Source organism: Humulus lupulus, chromosome 3 (genome assembly GCF_963169125.1).
Source record: "Humulus lupulus chromosome 3, drHumLupu1.1, whole genome shotgun sequence".
NCBI lineage: Eukaryota > Viridiplantae > Streptophyta > Magnoliopsida > Rosales > Cannabaceae > Humulus > Humulus lupulus.
Window position 1 is genome coordinate 5,771,861 of NC_084795.1, and position 14,458 is coordinate 5,786,318.

General features: G+C 35.7%; 1 protein-coding gene across 1 annotated transcript; it reads left to right on the top strand.

The window, feature by feature from the left end:
• The first annotated feature begins 7,360 nt into the window (after window positions 1-7,360).
• On the top strand, window positions 7,361-11,598 carry LOC133821916 (receptor-like kinase TMK4). The gene is made up of 4 exons (XM_062254089.1): window positions 7,361-8,909; window positions 9,644-9,679; window positions 10,084-10,119; window positions 10,302-11,598. Exons 1-4 carry the CDS (start codon window positions 7,565-7,567, stop codon window positions 11,411-11,413), a joined length of 2,529 nt encoding a protein of 842 aa, XP_062110073.1. The 5' UTR covers window positions 7,361-7,564; the 3' UTR covers window positions 11,414-11,598.
• Window positions 11,599-14,458: the final 2,860 nt, after the last annotated feature.

Below are 14,458 nucleotides of genomic sequence, written 5' to 3' on the forward strand. Positions count from 1 at the left end.
TCCCAAATAAGAAAGTAAACTGGTCTTGACTTTACCGAGTGCACTTTATTGTTATTTCTACTATTATGAGTCACATATACAGTATTTATGTAATAACTACACAAAATTGTGACAATATTTTTCTCATCAACTAATGTATCAAAATGAATAAAAAAAGTTATTAGGCAAATTGTTATGTGATCCACTATATATATTTCTACAGTGTTAGCAAACCTTTTGAAAGAAAATGATAGCTTGTGAAGGCTGCAAGTATGTTAATTGTGATTCAGATGGGAAATGTTGTAACTTGTAACAGTCAATTTTCTTAAGTGGCATTTCTCAGGGACGATCTCCCCTGCTTTTGCTAATCTTACAACGTTGAAGAGTCTATTGTTTTTTCTTTCCAGGACATTGTCCCAAACAAGATGTATCTTTGTTATGAATAGTTGTTGAGTACTTATTGATGAGAGTTAAACCCAGCAATAAACCTTGACACAAAAGAAAACTCAAGACAGCTTTGGATTTAGTCAAATGCACTATCAAAACGAAGAGATTGCACTCTTACAAGACTTTCTGACTTGAAGAACTTAGCTCACCAAAAAAATTCAGATGTAAAAGCTAACACTCTTTCTGGTTCTCTCACACTAGTACAGTGGAATGATCAATCCTAGTGATATATACAGGCAAAGAGAACAAAGGCTGAAGAGAATCGATCCAGGAAAATGTGTCACAAATCACAATTACAAGCTGTAGTCTTGAATGTGCGAGTATACAAACACAGTTAAAAGCTAATTTCCAATGTTGGCTATCCGAGTGAATGAATTTTTTTGGTTGACATAATAAACAGAGGAATTAGAGTCATACTAAATTTGGAGCTATATCATATATGCAAGTACTGTATATATTTTCACAAATTCATAACAAAATTCAAAAGAAATTAAACACATGCATGTACAAAACGTTTGGTCACAACGAATCTTCCATGTACAATACGTTTGGTCAATTTCCAATGATGGTCACACAGCCAAGTCAATTGATGACCAAGAAAAAAAAATGGATGACTCCCTATTAGACTATTGTGTCCCACTCTAAGAATATTGAACCATTAATAAGAACATGTGTAACTCTACTAATCACCAATTGAGTTTTAAATGGAGCCTCATGATTCTTGTCACAGTATTAAGAGCCAAGTTCCCTAGTGGACATTTGATCCACACCGATCCAAAAGAGTGAGTCAAGCCGCACGAAATCTGCATAGTGTGAAAAGACACTTGAGATCCAAAAAAAATAAGCCAACTGAAAAAAAAATGGGCCACTTGTGATCAGGTGATTCAAGATTGGTGAGGGAAAAATCGCCACCATCTTGAGGGAAGATATTAGACTATTGTAAGAATATTGAACCATTAATAAGAACATGTGTAACTCCACTAACCACCAATTGGCCAGTGATCACAAATTGGTTAGTTTGATGGTCTTGACTATGGATCAAAATCGCCATCTCGCCCGGTGGGATTTTCCCATTGAGCTTATTGGATCTCCAAGCTTGATTAATCTAAGCATGGTCAGTTGTAATGTAAATGGTTCCATTCCAGGCATCTTCCTGGCAACTATATATACAAAATAATGTAAAAAGAGTGTTAGCACTGGAGAAATATTTGGTTAAAGAAAGAAAACCCCTTGTTCTCATATTGAAAAAAAAAAAAATATTAAAGATCAACTCAAATCTGCATGTGTATAATTGAGATCAGCTTTGTTACTTATTATTATTTTTTGAGTTTTAGATTTACAATCTCCAACAGGTTATGCCCAACAAGTAATCCACACAGCTGGATTACTTATACATTTTTGGGTTTTTAGCAGCGAAAATACTCAATGTTTTTGCAGTGTTCCACTTTTATACCCAATTTTTTTTTTTTGCAGTGAATATACCCAAACCTGCTAAAAGCGTCTCTCCGTTACTACATACTTATTAACACTGTTAATGGTGCTTATGTGGCATTGACGTGGCCTGACCGAAATAAGGTGTCATTGCCACATCATTGCCACGTGTACAATATAAAATAATATTTAATAATTAAAAATATATTTTTATAATCAAAATCAAATTAATTTTTAAAATTATAAAATCTATCAAATAAAAATTAATAAATATAATTAAAAAATAAAAAACAATCACTACCCCACGTCTTCCCCAATTCCCACTTTTTCTTATTCTTCTCTTTCTTTCTTTGCCCATATTTTTTTTCCGTCTTTTTCTTTTTCTTCTTCTTTCTTTGCTCATATTTTTTCAACCCCCCACCCTTTTTTTCTTCTTCTTCCTTTTTTTCTTCTTCTTCTTCTTCTTCTTCTTCTTCTTCTTCTTCTCTTTCTTTGCCTAAAATTTCTTCTTTTTTCTTTTTTTTTTCTTCTTCTTCTTTGTCCAGATTTTCACACCCCCCAACCCTTTTTTTTCTTTTTCTTTTTCGTCTTCCTCTTTCTTTTTCTTCTTTTGTACCTAGATTTTCGCAGCCCCCCTTTTTTTCTTTTTCTTCTCTCACGCCCAAATTTTATCAGCCCCTTTTTATTTTTCTTCTTTTTCTCTTGCCCATATTATTATGGGCGTTTGGATGTTGAGAAAGTTTGAGAGAAGAAAAGAAAATTTTGAATTTTTTCTTTTAGATCTCATTTGTATGAATTTGGTTATTTGTTTATCAATTATTTGTATGAATTTGTGTTTATACTCTCTCTTTGTACAAGTTTTTTTTTTAAAAAAAATATGTTTGGTAAGCTAGAAAATGAGAGAAAAAGTATGAGAACATAAGATTTTTGTATGTTGAAATGTTTGGTAGGCTAAAATTAAAGAGAAAATGAGAAAATAGCAAGAAAGTGTAAGAAATTCTTTTATTATAATTTTAAACTGATTTAATTTTTTCATTTTTAATGAAATTATTTTTTAATTTTGGTTATTTATTTATTTTATAATTATTTGCAATTTTAAATTAATTTTTATTTTATATTGTACACGTGGCAATGGCATATTATTTCGGTCAGGCCACGTCAATGCCACATAAGCACCATTAACGGTGTTAACAAGTGGGTAGTAACGGAGAGACGCTTTTAGCAGGTTTGGGTATATTCACCGCAAAAAAAAAGATTGAATGTAAAAGTGGATCACTACGAAAATATTAAGTATTTTCGCCGCTAAAAACCCTACATTTTTTAAGTACTTTGGTAATGCACGCACATTTGGTTTGGACGTAGCTAAAAGATAGAAAAGATAAAAATTAGATTTAAGTACATGGACATGGTAAGGTGTGGTGTTTAGGTACTCTATTAATTGAGACCATCCAATTTTTCTTTATAGGCATATTTAATGTGTATAGACGTTTTGTCTAATATTTGGTAGAACAAACAAGGACATTACACTACTGTTTTTGAAAACGATCAAACAAATAAGATGTCGTTTTTGGGAACAAAGATTTGTCGTTTGTCCTCTACACACTACATTCTTGCTTCATCTCGAGTTGTGTTGGAATCTTCACTCTCAACCCTCAACTTCACGATATCTTCTACAAAAAGATATTTAATTTCTATCACAGAACACAATTCCGAAAAGGTCAAATAAAATTGTCAAAGAAGTTATATCAGAATGAATTAGTGCATTATTTAGTTGTTTAATCAATGGTTGATTTATGAATTTTCATGTATGTTTATTACACATATCATAATCATCATCATCGTTGTTGTAATTTTGTTGAGCTTCACACCCTTTCTTCTCTTTGAAGACATTAACTTGTCTCTTGATTAAACTGTGTAATGCTGTTGTTTGACAAAAATTTCAAATTTATTATATTAAAATTATTGCCAAACACAATTTCACCTATGCCGATTTTATAGCATAAGAGTTTATTAATTTGAGTTCGACCCATCAAAGATTATAAGAATAACCTCTTAATTACTACTCTTTTTATTTAAAGGAAAACCTTTTGATTCCAATTATGATGATATTAAGTACTTGTGTAATTTTGGGAAAATTTTGAAGAATTTGGAATTGTAACTGCACTCAGTAAATTTGACTGACTGAGCTGCCTACATACATTCTTTATGAATGATCAAGTCACTTATAGTAAATTTGGAAAATGAGTGGAAGAATTCCGGTAAATGACCATTCATAGGAATTCATGGCATTTTTAGAAATTTATGAAATTCTGGTAAATGACTATATCATGGAATCATTTATTGTTTTGAAAGTTATGAGAAATTTCGAGGGGAATGACATTTTATGGAATTTTAAGTGTTGTGTTTGATATTTGAGAATTTTGGGAATTTGTAGTTCATGTGACTGCACTTAGTTTTAGTGACTAAGTTGCCTACGTATCCTTTAGAGGAATCAAGTTAAATGTAGTTCAAACATTTTTTGTATATTTGAGATTTTTTGTGCAGAATTAACTCACTTTGAAATTCTTACCATTTTAAAGTGGGGATTTGAGGTGAATGACCTCACTTAGAAATTTTATTGAGATGGATGACCTCACTTAGGATTTTTGAGGTGAATGACCTCGTTTGGGAAGTTTGAGAAGATTGTTACTGTACCTAATCTTAGCAATCAGGTTGCCTACGTATCATTTGAAGGAATCAAGTCAAACGTAGTTCAACACATTTGAAATATTTTAGAATTGGTTGAGGTTGACAACCTCACTTTGAAATTTGGGTATTCTTATTTTAGATATACTTTGGAGTGTTATTGAATTTTGAGGCGAAAGACCTCTTTAAAATGTCATTTTACATGGATTTGAAGTTACTTTAGTGCACTTTAGAATTTTGAGGTAAAATACCACTTTTGGAATTTTGGTTGAGATAAATGACCTATTTGAGATACTAATTAATATGGATTTCATTATTTCAGATGCTTTAAAGAGCTCATTTGGGATTTGGAAATTTCATACCATTTCACATGCTTTTAGAATTTTGTTATTTTTGTGATAATTTTATGTCTTGAAATCTCTTTATATTTTTTTTTATCAATAATTTGATTTATATATAAATAAATTATTGACCAAAATTTTAATTGATTATTCCAAAATTTGAGAGTGAATAATCAAATTTCATATAAGATAATATCTTCATTCTAAAATTAAAATTTAATTTTAAAATTTGCGATAAAATCTTATTATATAGATATTTATAAGATAATATCATTCTAAAATTCAATTTGAATTTGAATTTAAATTTAAATTTAGAATTTAAAGATATTATCTTTTATTTATTTAAGCCGTCCATACTTATCATAATGTATTCTTCAAACTTCTTCAAATTTGAGAGATATAATTTAATATTGGAGAGAAAAGCATAACATATATTTGGGAACTTATAATATGGGTAGTGTTGACCGCGTTTTTGGCCAACGACGTGAAAATGTAAAAAACGATGAAACCTTCAAGAGAAATAAAACGACACAGACGGTTTTTGAAAAGAAAGTAAATAACACACGCAATTTTTATAGTGGTTCAGCCCCAATGTGTTGGTAATAGCCTAATCCACTTAGAGTTGTGATTATAGATCTGTACTCAAGATTAGATGAACTGAGCCAACTGAGTTTCTTCAGTACAGATTACAAGAATACAAGAATTCTTTCAGATACAAGCACTTTCTCTCTCTAGAAAACTCAGACCCAAAATTTCCAAAAGTCATTCTCTAATCCCATAAGCCATATATTTATAGGCTTAGGATCATACATCTGCTATCTCCTAGAATCGGGATATTTCATTATATTTATTATATCTAAATTACAAAAATATTCAAAATATAACAGAACACCCAATTTGTGGGAAGAATGAGAGATTCCCGCGTATGCCAAGACCGATTCTTGTTGAAGCCGTTTCTGGGAATCTTGACGTAGTCTGCTCTACCTAGTTGATGAATATCACCTTCTGGTCGGCCATACCTCTGCTGGGCAGATATGCTCTTGACTGGTCGGACATGCACTTGCTGGTAGGACATGCACTTGATGGTCGGACATGTGCATGACCGATCGGCCAATGTCACTCCTGGGCAGCAATGTCACTCCTGGACAGCAATGTCATTACTGGTCGGATGCAACAACTTGACTGGTCGGCAATGACACCTCTCAAGCAGTCAAAACTCTTCATTGATGCATTAGACTACTCCTAAGCCAGGTCACCTTATCACAACTCTAAGGAGTCAATATATTTATTGACTTATTAATGTGTCTTTTACGGACCATATACTGCCACTTGTCACCTCTATTGCCACGTCATCGATCTCCAATTTTTGGGGATAACAGGTAGCATATATTTTTATATGTGATATTCCCTGTTTGCCTTTTCGTTTGTGTCTTTCGGATTTTGTAGGTAGTGTTTGTATACATATGTAATTCATTGTTTATACATGTGTACGAATACTTACTAAGCATATTCTTCTTTATGAATGTTGACAAGCAGAGAGCACATATATTTAAATCTCTTAATATATTATGTGACTAGAAGGCGAAAACAAGTCAAACGTGATTGGAAGCTTCTATATATTTCACTGAATATGTATTAAATCTTTTTTTTTTATTTTTTATATTTCACCGAATATGTATTAAATCTTTTTTTTTTTTGTCATGGAGATTGGAGATTGGACTTTACCAGGACTTTGGATCATTATAAAGCCTTATTTTCTTTTCCATTATGATATGTAATGATTTAATATGTAAATATGGAAGACTTATCAGTAGTTGTTACCGATACTAATAATTATGATGATATAATAATATAGTGACTTGGTATAGAGTGTCACCACAGGTAAATATTTTTTTTCTATATTAATTTCGAATTTTGTTTTATTTTATTATAATTAATGTTGTTTCTGACCAATGAGAGATACTAGTAATATTTAGAAATTGACATACTTTTGAAAAATGAAAAGTTTATAATATTATACTTTCATAATAAATACACATTTTCAACAGGAACACTTCCAAAAATTTGAAAAAATCAAAATTTATTTTTAAAAATATTAATTAACAACTAAATATGAATTATTGATCTTAATCCATAAGAAGTAATATTAATAGTGCACTCATATATATATACTAGATACAAATAACGTGCAATATACTTATTTTTATTTATAGAATTTATTAATTATTTTTATTAAACTTATTTTAATTAAATAATTTATTTATTTTTGTTTAAGTTTATGTTTGTTCTAACTTTTAAATTTGAGAATGACAACAAAAAAATTATATATTATATATTTAATGTAATATTAACTATTATTTTGATGTAAAAAAATATTCAGTTAAATATAAAAATATTCTATTAAAATTAACATTCAAAAAATAAAAACCCACTAAATCTAAGAATTGTAGTTATCTAAACAATTATTATTAAAAGAGATACTTTTAAATACAATGGATGAGCACTAGTCTTAACCAAAGTCTACCCTCAAGTCCTGCGGCGACTCAAGGGTAAAACTGTAAACTTTTAATAACAAAAACTTAATTAAAAGCGCGCGAAGTACGGTTTGGCCGAGCAGAGACGCTGAAGCTGTAAAGCCAAGGCACCACCAAACCGGACCAACTGGCTCACACATTCAACAAATGAAACTCTCTCAGTTGACTTCAAAAGCTTCTACTTCCCGGTTCTTTCTCATCCTCGCCGCCACCATCGCCGTCGCTGCCGTAGACAATGACGACGCCGTGATGTCGAGCCTCCTCGAGGCCATATCTCCCGCCCCAACCGGCTGGTCTCACTCTGCTGACTATTGCTCCGAATGGAAAGGCGTAAACTGTAGCTCCTCCGGCCGAGTCACCACCATCAACTTAGCCAATCTCGATCTAACGGGAACTCTCCCTTCCAATCTCGCTTCTCTCTCTGAACTAACTCACTTCAATCTCCAAGGCAACCGCTTCTCCGGGCCATTGCCTTCCTTCGCCAACCTTTCTTTGCTCGAAGAAATCTTCCTTGACCACAACAAGTTCACGTCTGTACCCCCTGGTTGTTTCCAAGGACTCACCAGGTTGGTGGACTTGACTATGGATCAAAATGGCGATCTCTCCTTGTGGGCTTTTCCCATTGAGCTTACTGGATCTCGAAGCTTGGTTAATCTAAGCATGGTCAGTTGTAAGGTAAATGGTTCCATTCCAGACATCTTCTTCGGTTCCTTCCCGAACTTGCGAAATTTGAACCTTTCTTCCAATCATCTCGATGGAGTTTTGCCTCCGAGCTTCCCCGAGTCAGGAATTCAGAAACTCTCGCTTTCTCACAACTATTTCACGGGTCCAATCCCGGACCTGTCGAAGCTAGAAACCCTTTCCGAGCTCCAGCTCCAGGATAATCAATTCACCGGCGTTGTTCCAAGCTCATTGATGTCGATTCGGAGCTTGCGAAAGGTGTCTCTGATGGACAATCGGTTGCAGGGTCCTCGGCCTTCGTTCCCTCCGTATGTCACCAAGGTTGATGTTGTGGGTGCCAACAGCTATTGTAAGGACACTGCAGGACCTTGCGATAGGCAGGTAGATGTGTTGCTTGAGGTTGCTAGAGATTTGGGGTATCCTTCTTTGCTGGCAGATTCTTGGCGAGGGAATGATGTGTGCAAAGGCTGGAGATACGTCAAATGCGATTCACAAGGCAAAAACGTTACGGTGGTGAGTTTTCACAAGCGGTATTTCACAGGGAAGATCTCCCCTGCTTTCGCCAATCTTACAGAGTTGCAGAGTTTGTCGTTGAATGACAATAAGTTGACCGGTCCCATACCGGATAGCTTAACACTCTTGCCTCGTCTTCAGCTTCTTAATGTTTCTTATAACAATCTTAGTGGAACAATTCCTACGTTTCAATCGACGGTGAGATTAATTATTACTGGTAATCCACTTTTGGGGAATCATACTTCTAGCTTGGAGCATAATGGGAATTCATCCAATGGTACTTCACCGGATTTCTCTGGTATAAATCTTTATTGATGTCTTTTTTTTTCTATTTTCTTTTGTCAAATTGTTGTGAAAAAAATTAGAGAATTGCTACGGGCCACTAAGTGTTTTCGTCCGTAACAAAGAAATTTTCTATATGAAGTATAATATGGTAGAGACTTCAAAAAGAGCTATTTTGTAGTTTTTACCTGTGAATAATTTTCGGCATGATTTTTTTTTATGGTCGTGTGTATGTTCTAGTTATTTAGAGTATCCTGGAAATTTTCAGAAAATTCTGAATAATTTACAGTACTGAAAACTAGATTTAAACATGTTATTTTTCAAGTGCATAAAAAATTAGTCACGCTTGCAACAAATTATTTTTAAACTAGTTTTCGGCACTATAAATTATTCGGAATTTTATGAAAATTTGCAAGATGCTCTAAATAACTACAATATACTCGGTCATAAAAAAAAATCAGTCGAAATTATTACCACCGCGTAGTGTTGAATACCTTCTAGAAGAGGATATTTTAGAGTTGTTTACAGAGGAGAAGGGGACAAACATTTCTAGTCCTCACACGTGATTACTACCTTTTACAAAGTTTCCTAGAAAATACTTTGTGCTTTGTCCCCACCCAAGAGAAATCCTGGAAGCAGAATTATAGTGATTAGTACTTAGTTATTTCGGTAGTTGTTTTGTCTACTTGTCCCAAAGAAGCCTATTTTTTTTAGTGAATATTTGCTAATGCTTTCATAAATTATTTGTAGGAGAAAGCAACATCAATCTGGTTAAAGCAGCAACAGGTAAAATTATCATTAGCCTACTTTATACTGATTTAGATCTATATCTAGCTTTTTTTCTTTTATTTTTTTATTGCTATGAATATATTATATTAGAGAACACAGCAGATTGAGTTACACAAAATCAAGTGAATTAAATCGAACCAAGAAATAAATAACAGTTAAAATGCATAGACTTTTACAATGAAAATAAGAGTTCAGAAATTTTGCACAATAATCTACGTACGTGCGTGCTTACATATAATGGCAAATATTTGTTGCTGAGTGGGGGAAGAACGTAAGTCATTTCTACTTAGCTAAGCTTTTTTTTTTTTTTTTTTTTGCTTTTTCGACTCTTCTAAATTTTAAAAAATAAACTAAACTTTTATTTGAATGAAGGGTTTTCTTACTTTATTTTTATTTTGCAGGAAAAGGAAGAGATTTCATGGTTAAATTTGCAATAGGTAAAATTATTGTCAATTCCCACTTCAAGTAATTATGGTGAAAGATAAACAGTTCTTCAAAAAATTACTTTAAACAAAATAAACATTACACCAGAAAAGAGTGTGTAGTAAGTTTCAGTTTGTGTAATTTTTCTATAATATGATTTGAAGTTTAAGTTTTTTCATTTTTTTCACTAATGCAGCTGCAATAGCCGTTGCAATTGGGCTACTCATGATAATGCTGCTATTCTGCCTAAAGAAGTTTCCAATAAAAAAAATAATCTTCTTCTGGAAGAAGCAAAATATTGCTCATCGAAACATTGAGACTTTTCTAAGGAATTGTGGGCCACTTCAAGTTAAAAGATATAGCTACTCTGAGGTTAAGAAAATGACAAACTCCTTCAAAGAAAAATTAGGCCAAGGAGGGTTTGGTAGTGTCTACAAAGGAAAATTACACGATGGCTCTCTTGTTGCTGTGAAGGTGTTAAATGAGTCAAAGACAGCTAATGGAGAAGATTTCATCAATGAGGTGGCAACCATCAGCAGAACTTCTCATGTCAACATTGTCTCTTTGTTGGGTTTTTGTTTTGAGAGTGCAAAAAAAGCTCTCATTTATGAGTTCATGCTCAATGGATCCCTTGAGAAGTTTGTCTTTCAAGATATTGCAAATGAAAATAATCACAAGTTGGATTGGGTAACACACTATCAGATTTCACTTGGCATTGCTAGGGGATTAGAGTACTTGCATCGCGGTTGCAACACAAGGATCTTGCATTTTGATATCAAGCCTCATAATATTCTTCTTGATGCAGACTTTGTGCCCAAAATCTCAGATTTTGGCCTTGCTAAGATTTGTAGCAGACAAGAGAGTCTGAGCTCTATGTTGGCTCCAAGAGGTACTATTGGATACATTGCTCCTGAAATCATTAATAGAAACTTTGGAGTGATTTCATACAAGTCTGATGTCTATAGTTATGGGATGATGGTTTTAGAAATTGTGGGAGGGAGACAAAATATTAATATTCAAGCTAATAATACTAGTGAAATATATTTTCCACACTGGGTTTATTGCCGACTCAAGTTCGACCAGGAACTTTGCCTTAAGAGAGTGAGTGATGAAGAAGATAAAAAATTAGTGAAGAAGATGGTAATTGTGAGCTTGTGGTGTGTACAAGCTGACCCTGCAAACAGGCCAACCATGAGCAAAGTGATAGAAATGTTGGAAGGGAGTGTTGATTCCTTCGAAATACCACCGAGTCCTTTCTCGTCTACTTGTTCATCCTTACTGCTTTCAGGAGTGTTTGGTATGAGGTAAAGTGAAGGTGGGAATGAGAATCTAAATCACTTTTCATGTTTGTTTCAAATTTTTAGGAGTAAAATTAATAATTTTTGTAGCCCCACATGTATTTTAAGAGTAAAGTGAACTATTTTATATACTTTAATATTTCATTCATTCTAAGTCTCTTTACATTTTCCAAGATCACTCAACTCCTAAATAATATCCCATTTTTTTTCTTAATAAATAATTTAGTATTCTCATCTTATGAACACATGAGCTTTTATGTTGTAGGTATCTCAATTAATGTGAATATATAGCATTGTTTTTTCTTTATGCTTTTTTGTAAAATAATATCAAAAATATTATAATTAATTGTACAAGTTTGAAAAAGACGTTAAGAACAAATACATTTAAACTTTTATGTTTGAATAATACATACTTATTCCAAATATATATCATTATTCAATTGAAAAGGCACACACACATATATATATATATCATAAATACATGTTTTCAGTTTTATAGACTTATATACCACATCTTTTTTTTTTTGACGGATTAAATACCAAATGTTTGGGCAATTCCGTCACTACCACACCGTTAAATACTATTACGGCTGATAGGATGTCAGGTGTCATGATCTTATTAGTCCATTTCACATTAATTTTTTTAAAAAAAATTTCAACATTATTTAAAATAAAAAAAATTAAAACATTAAATATATATATATTAAAAAAAAACTAATTGATTTTTAAATATTAAAAAATTGATTTTCTCTCTCTCCTTCCTCTCTTCCCCTCTCTCTCTCTTCTCCCTTCTTCTTCATTTTCTTCCAGATCTGCCATCGCCCTTCTCCACTCGAGCTCTGCCCAAGCGTCGAGAGAACCCCAAGTGAACCTGTACGCCCTGATTTTCCCACGGGCTGATTAGCGAGCTGAGCTGCGACCTAATCATGATTATCTCGTGGACATCCCCAAAACCGGAGCTGCCATCATAAGATCGTACCTCTTTAGCTCGAGGCAACCCAGGGGTTCGCCTATGGTGTTCAAGGGCTGAGGCCAGGTTCTGAAGGTCGAAGGTCGAGTTAAGTCTCTAGCTCGTGGTACGAGCTGGGGTAGGAGGCCATGACCCTTTATAAAGTCAACCACGCAAGGTAAACGTGCATATATCAGACATCACGTGTCTGATATATCCCTGACTTCTCGGACACGCAGCGTGAACGTGCGTATTCAGACACCCATGACTGGGTTGGGCCGTGCGGTCCATTATCCCCTTACCTATTGATTTGACCACACTTATGTGTCAGGTTTAGGAATTAATCATGAATGTCACAGAGTTGATACGATAGGTAAGAAGGTCACGGGATGACCTTCTTACCAACTCTCAGGTGCCTTCTCCTATAAATGTGGAGACCCTGGGAGTTAATGTGGGGTTGGATTCCCGATTGTAAGAAAGACCTTGTAATCAAATATCCAGGATATAGCAATAATATTGACTAGTGGAGTAGAAGGATTTTAACCTTTAAACCACTTAAAAAACGTACTTTGAGTCACCACTTCATTTCCTAAGATCATATATCTGTTTCGGTTCAACCTGAGCACTAATCCCTTTCTCTTATTTTCTTAATTTCCTGTTGGCGAAGAACCGCGTCAACAGTTTGGTGCTTTCATTGAGAGCAAGTCAGATTGGTGCTGCAGCAAACATCCAACTATGGTGACTACTCGATCCAGGCACGATAACGAGACAGAACAACATAATGGGCAGGAGGCTCATCATACTGCCACCCCTGGTGAACAAATTCCTGAAGTCCAACAGCGGCCAGGAAAGCAGCTGGCGGGCCAAGATGATACCGGAAGTTCGGCGCCCCGGCCACCTAATCCTAACCCATGTTATTACACTGCAGTGGAGATGGAGAATGCTCAGTTGAGGAGCCAGCTAGCAATAGCTAATCAGCAGATCAAGGATGTGCTGGCCCGACTACCCCCTCTCACAACCGACGCTAACGTCAGAGAAAGGCAAGGCGAGGCTCCTAAGTCTTGCCGGGGTAACCGATCCAGGCATAGCCGCTTGGATAGACTTCCGACAGCCAACTCCACTCCATCACACCATCGAGAGGAAAACTTCAAAGAAGTGCCAAGAGCCAGACAGCAGCAGTACAGCTGTTCGGTCAGAACGTCGACTCCTAGCTCCCAACCATCCTCGAGAGCGCCCAGGGGAGCTTGAGGAAATTCCCGAAGGAGATCCGGGGAGGGCTCGCAGCATCAGCCCGTCCCCAACAACCGTCCTGCGCCTCATCCAGACCATCAGGCGCGGAACCAGCAGGTTGGCAGGGCCGAAAGGCCCCCACCAAACTTAATCCGTCTAGACGGAACCAGGATCGCCTCTCCAGTCAGGCATCCTCCGTCTCCAATCAGATATCCATCTCCTCCTCGGCCTGTCCGAGATATTCCGGCCTACGGAAGTAGCAGGAGAGATCCGCCATCAACAGGACCTTCCCGGTGTAGCAGGGCGCCAAGGGAAAGCCCAGATCCTCAACACCAAAGGCGAGCTCCAAGCCTCTCTAGCAGGAGCTACTGGATCGGCAGTCGCCGGAGTGACCTTTCTGGCGGAGACCTGCGTCAGCGTTTGAGCTCGGCACAAAGTCCACAAGCCGACCAGGGGGGCGACCTGCGGGACCACCTTAACTCCCATAGAGGGGAGCAGGTAGGAGGAGACAACCATGTTCGCTCAGGGGGGGCCCTGTCCAAAGTACGTGACGAAGGGAATGTCCCAAATAACCTATCTCAAGATAGGAGGGGCAATAACCCACCAAATATGTACAATGGATCCGGAGCTGTTGAACAGCCCCGGAATAACCAAGGACATCAAGACCAAACCCTCGAGCGCCTGGCTCAGATGGAGGAGCTAATGAGGAAGCTCCTATCGAAGAAAGAAAAAGATGAATATGATTCTGGGGACGAGATGGAGCTCTTCGCCCCCAGCATAGCAGCAACGGCATACCCACCTGGTTTCCGTATGCCGCACTTGTCAAAGTTCAATGGGGACGGAGACCCATCAGACCATCTGGGGATGTTCAACACC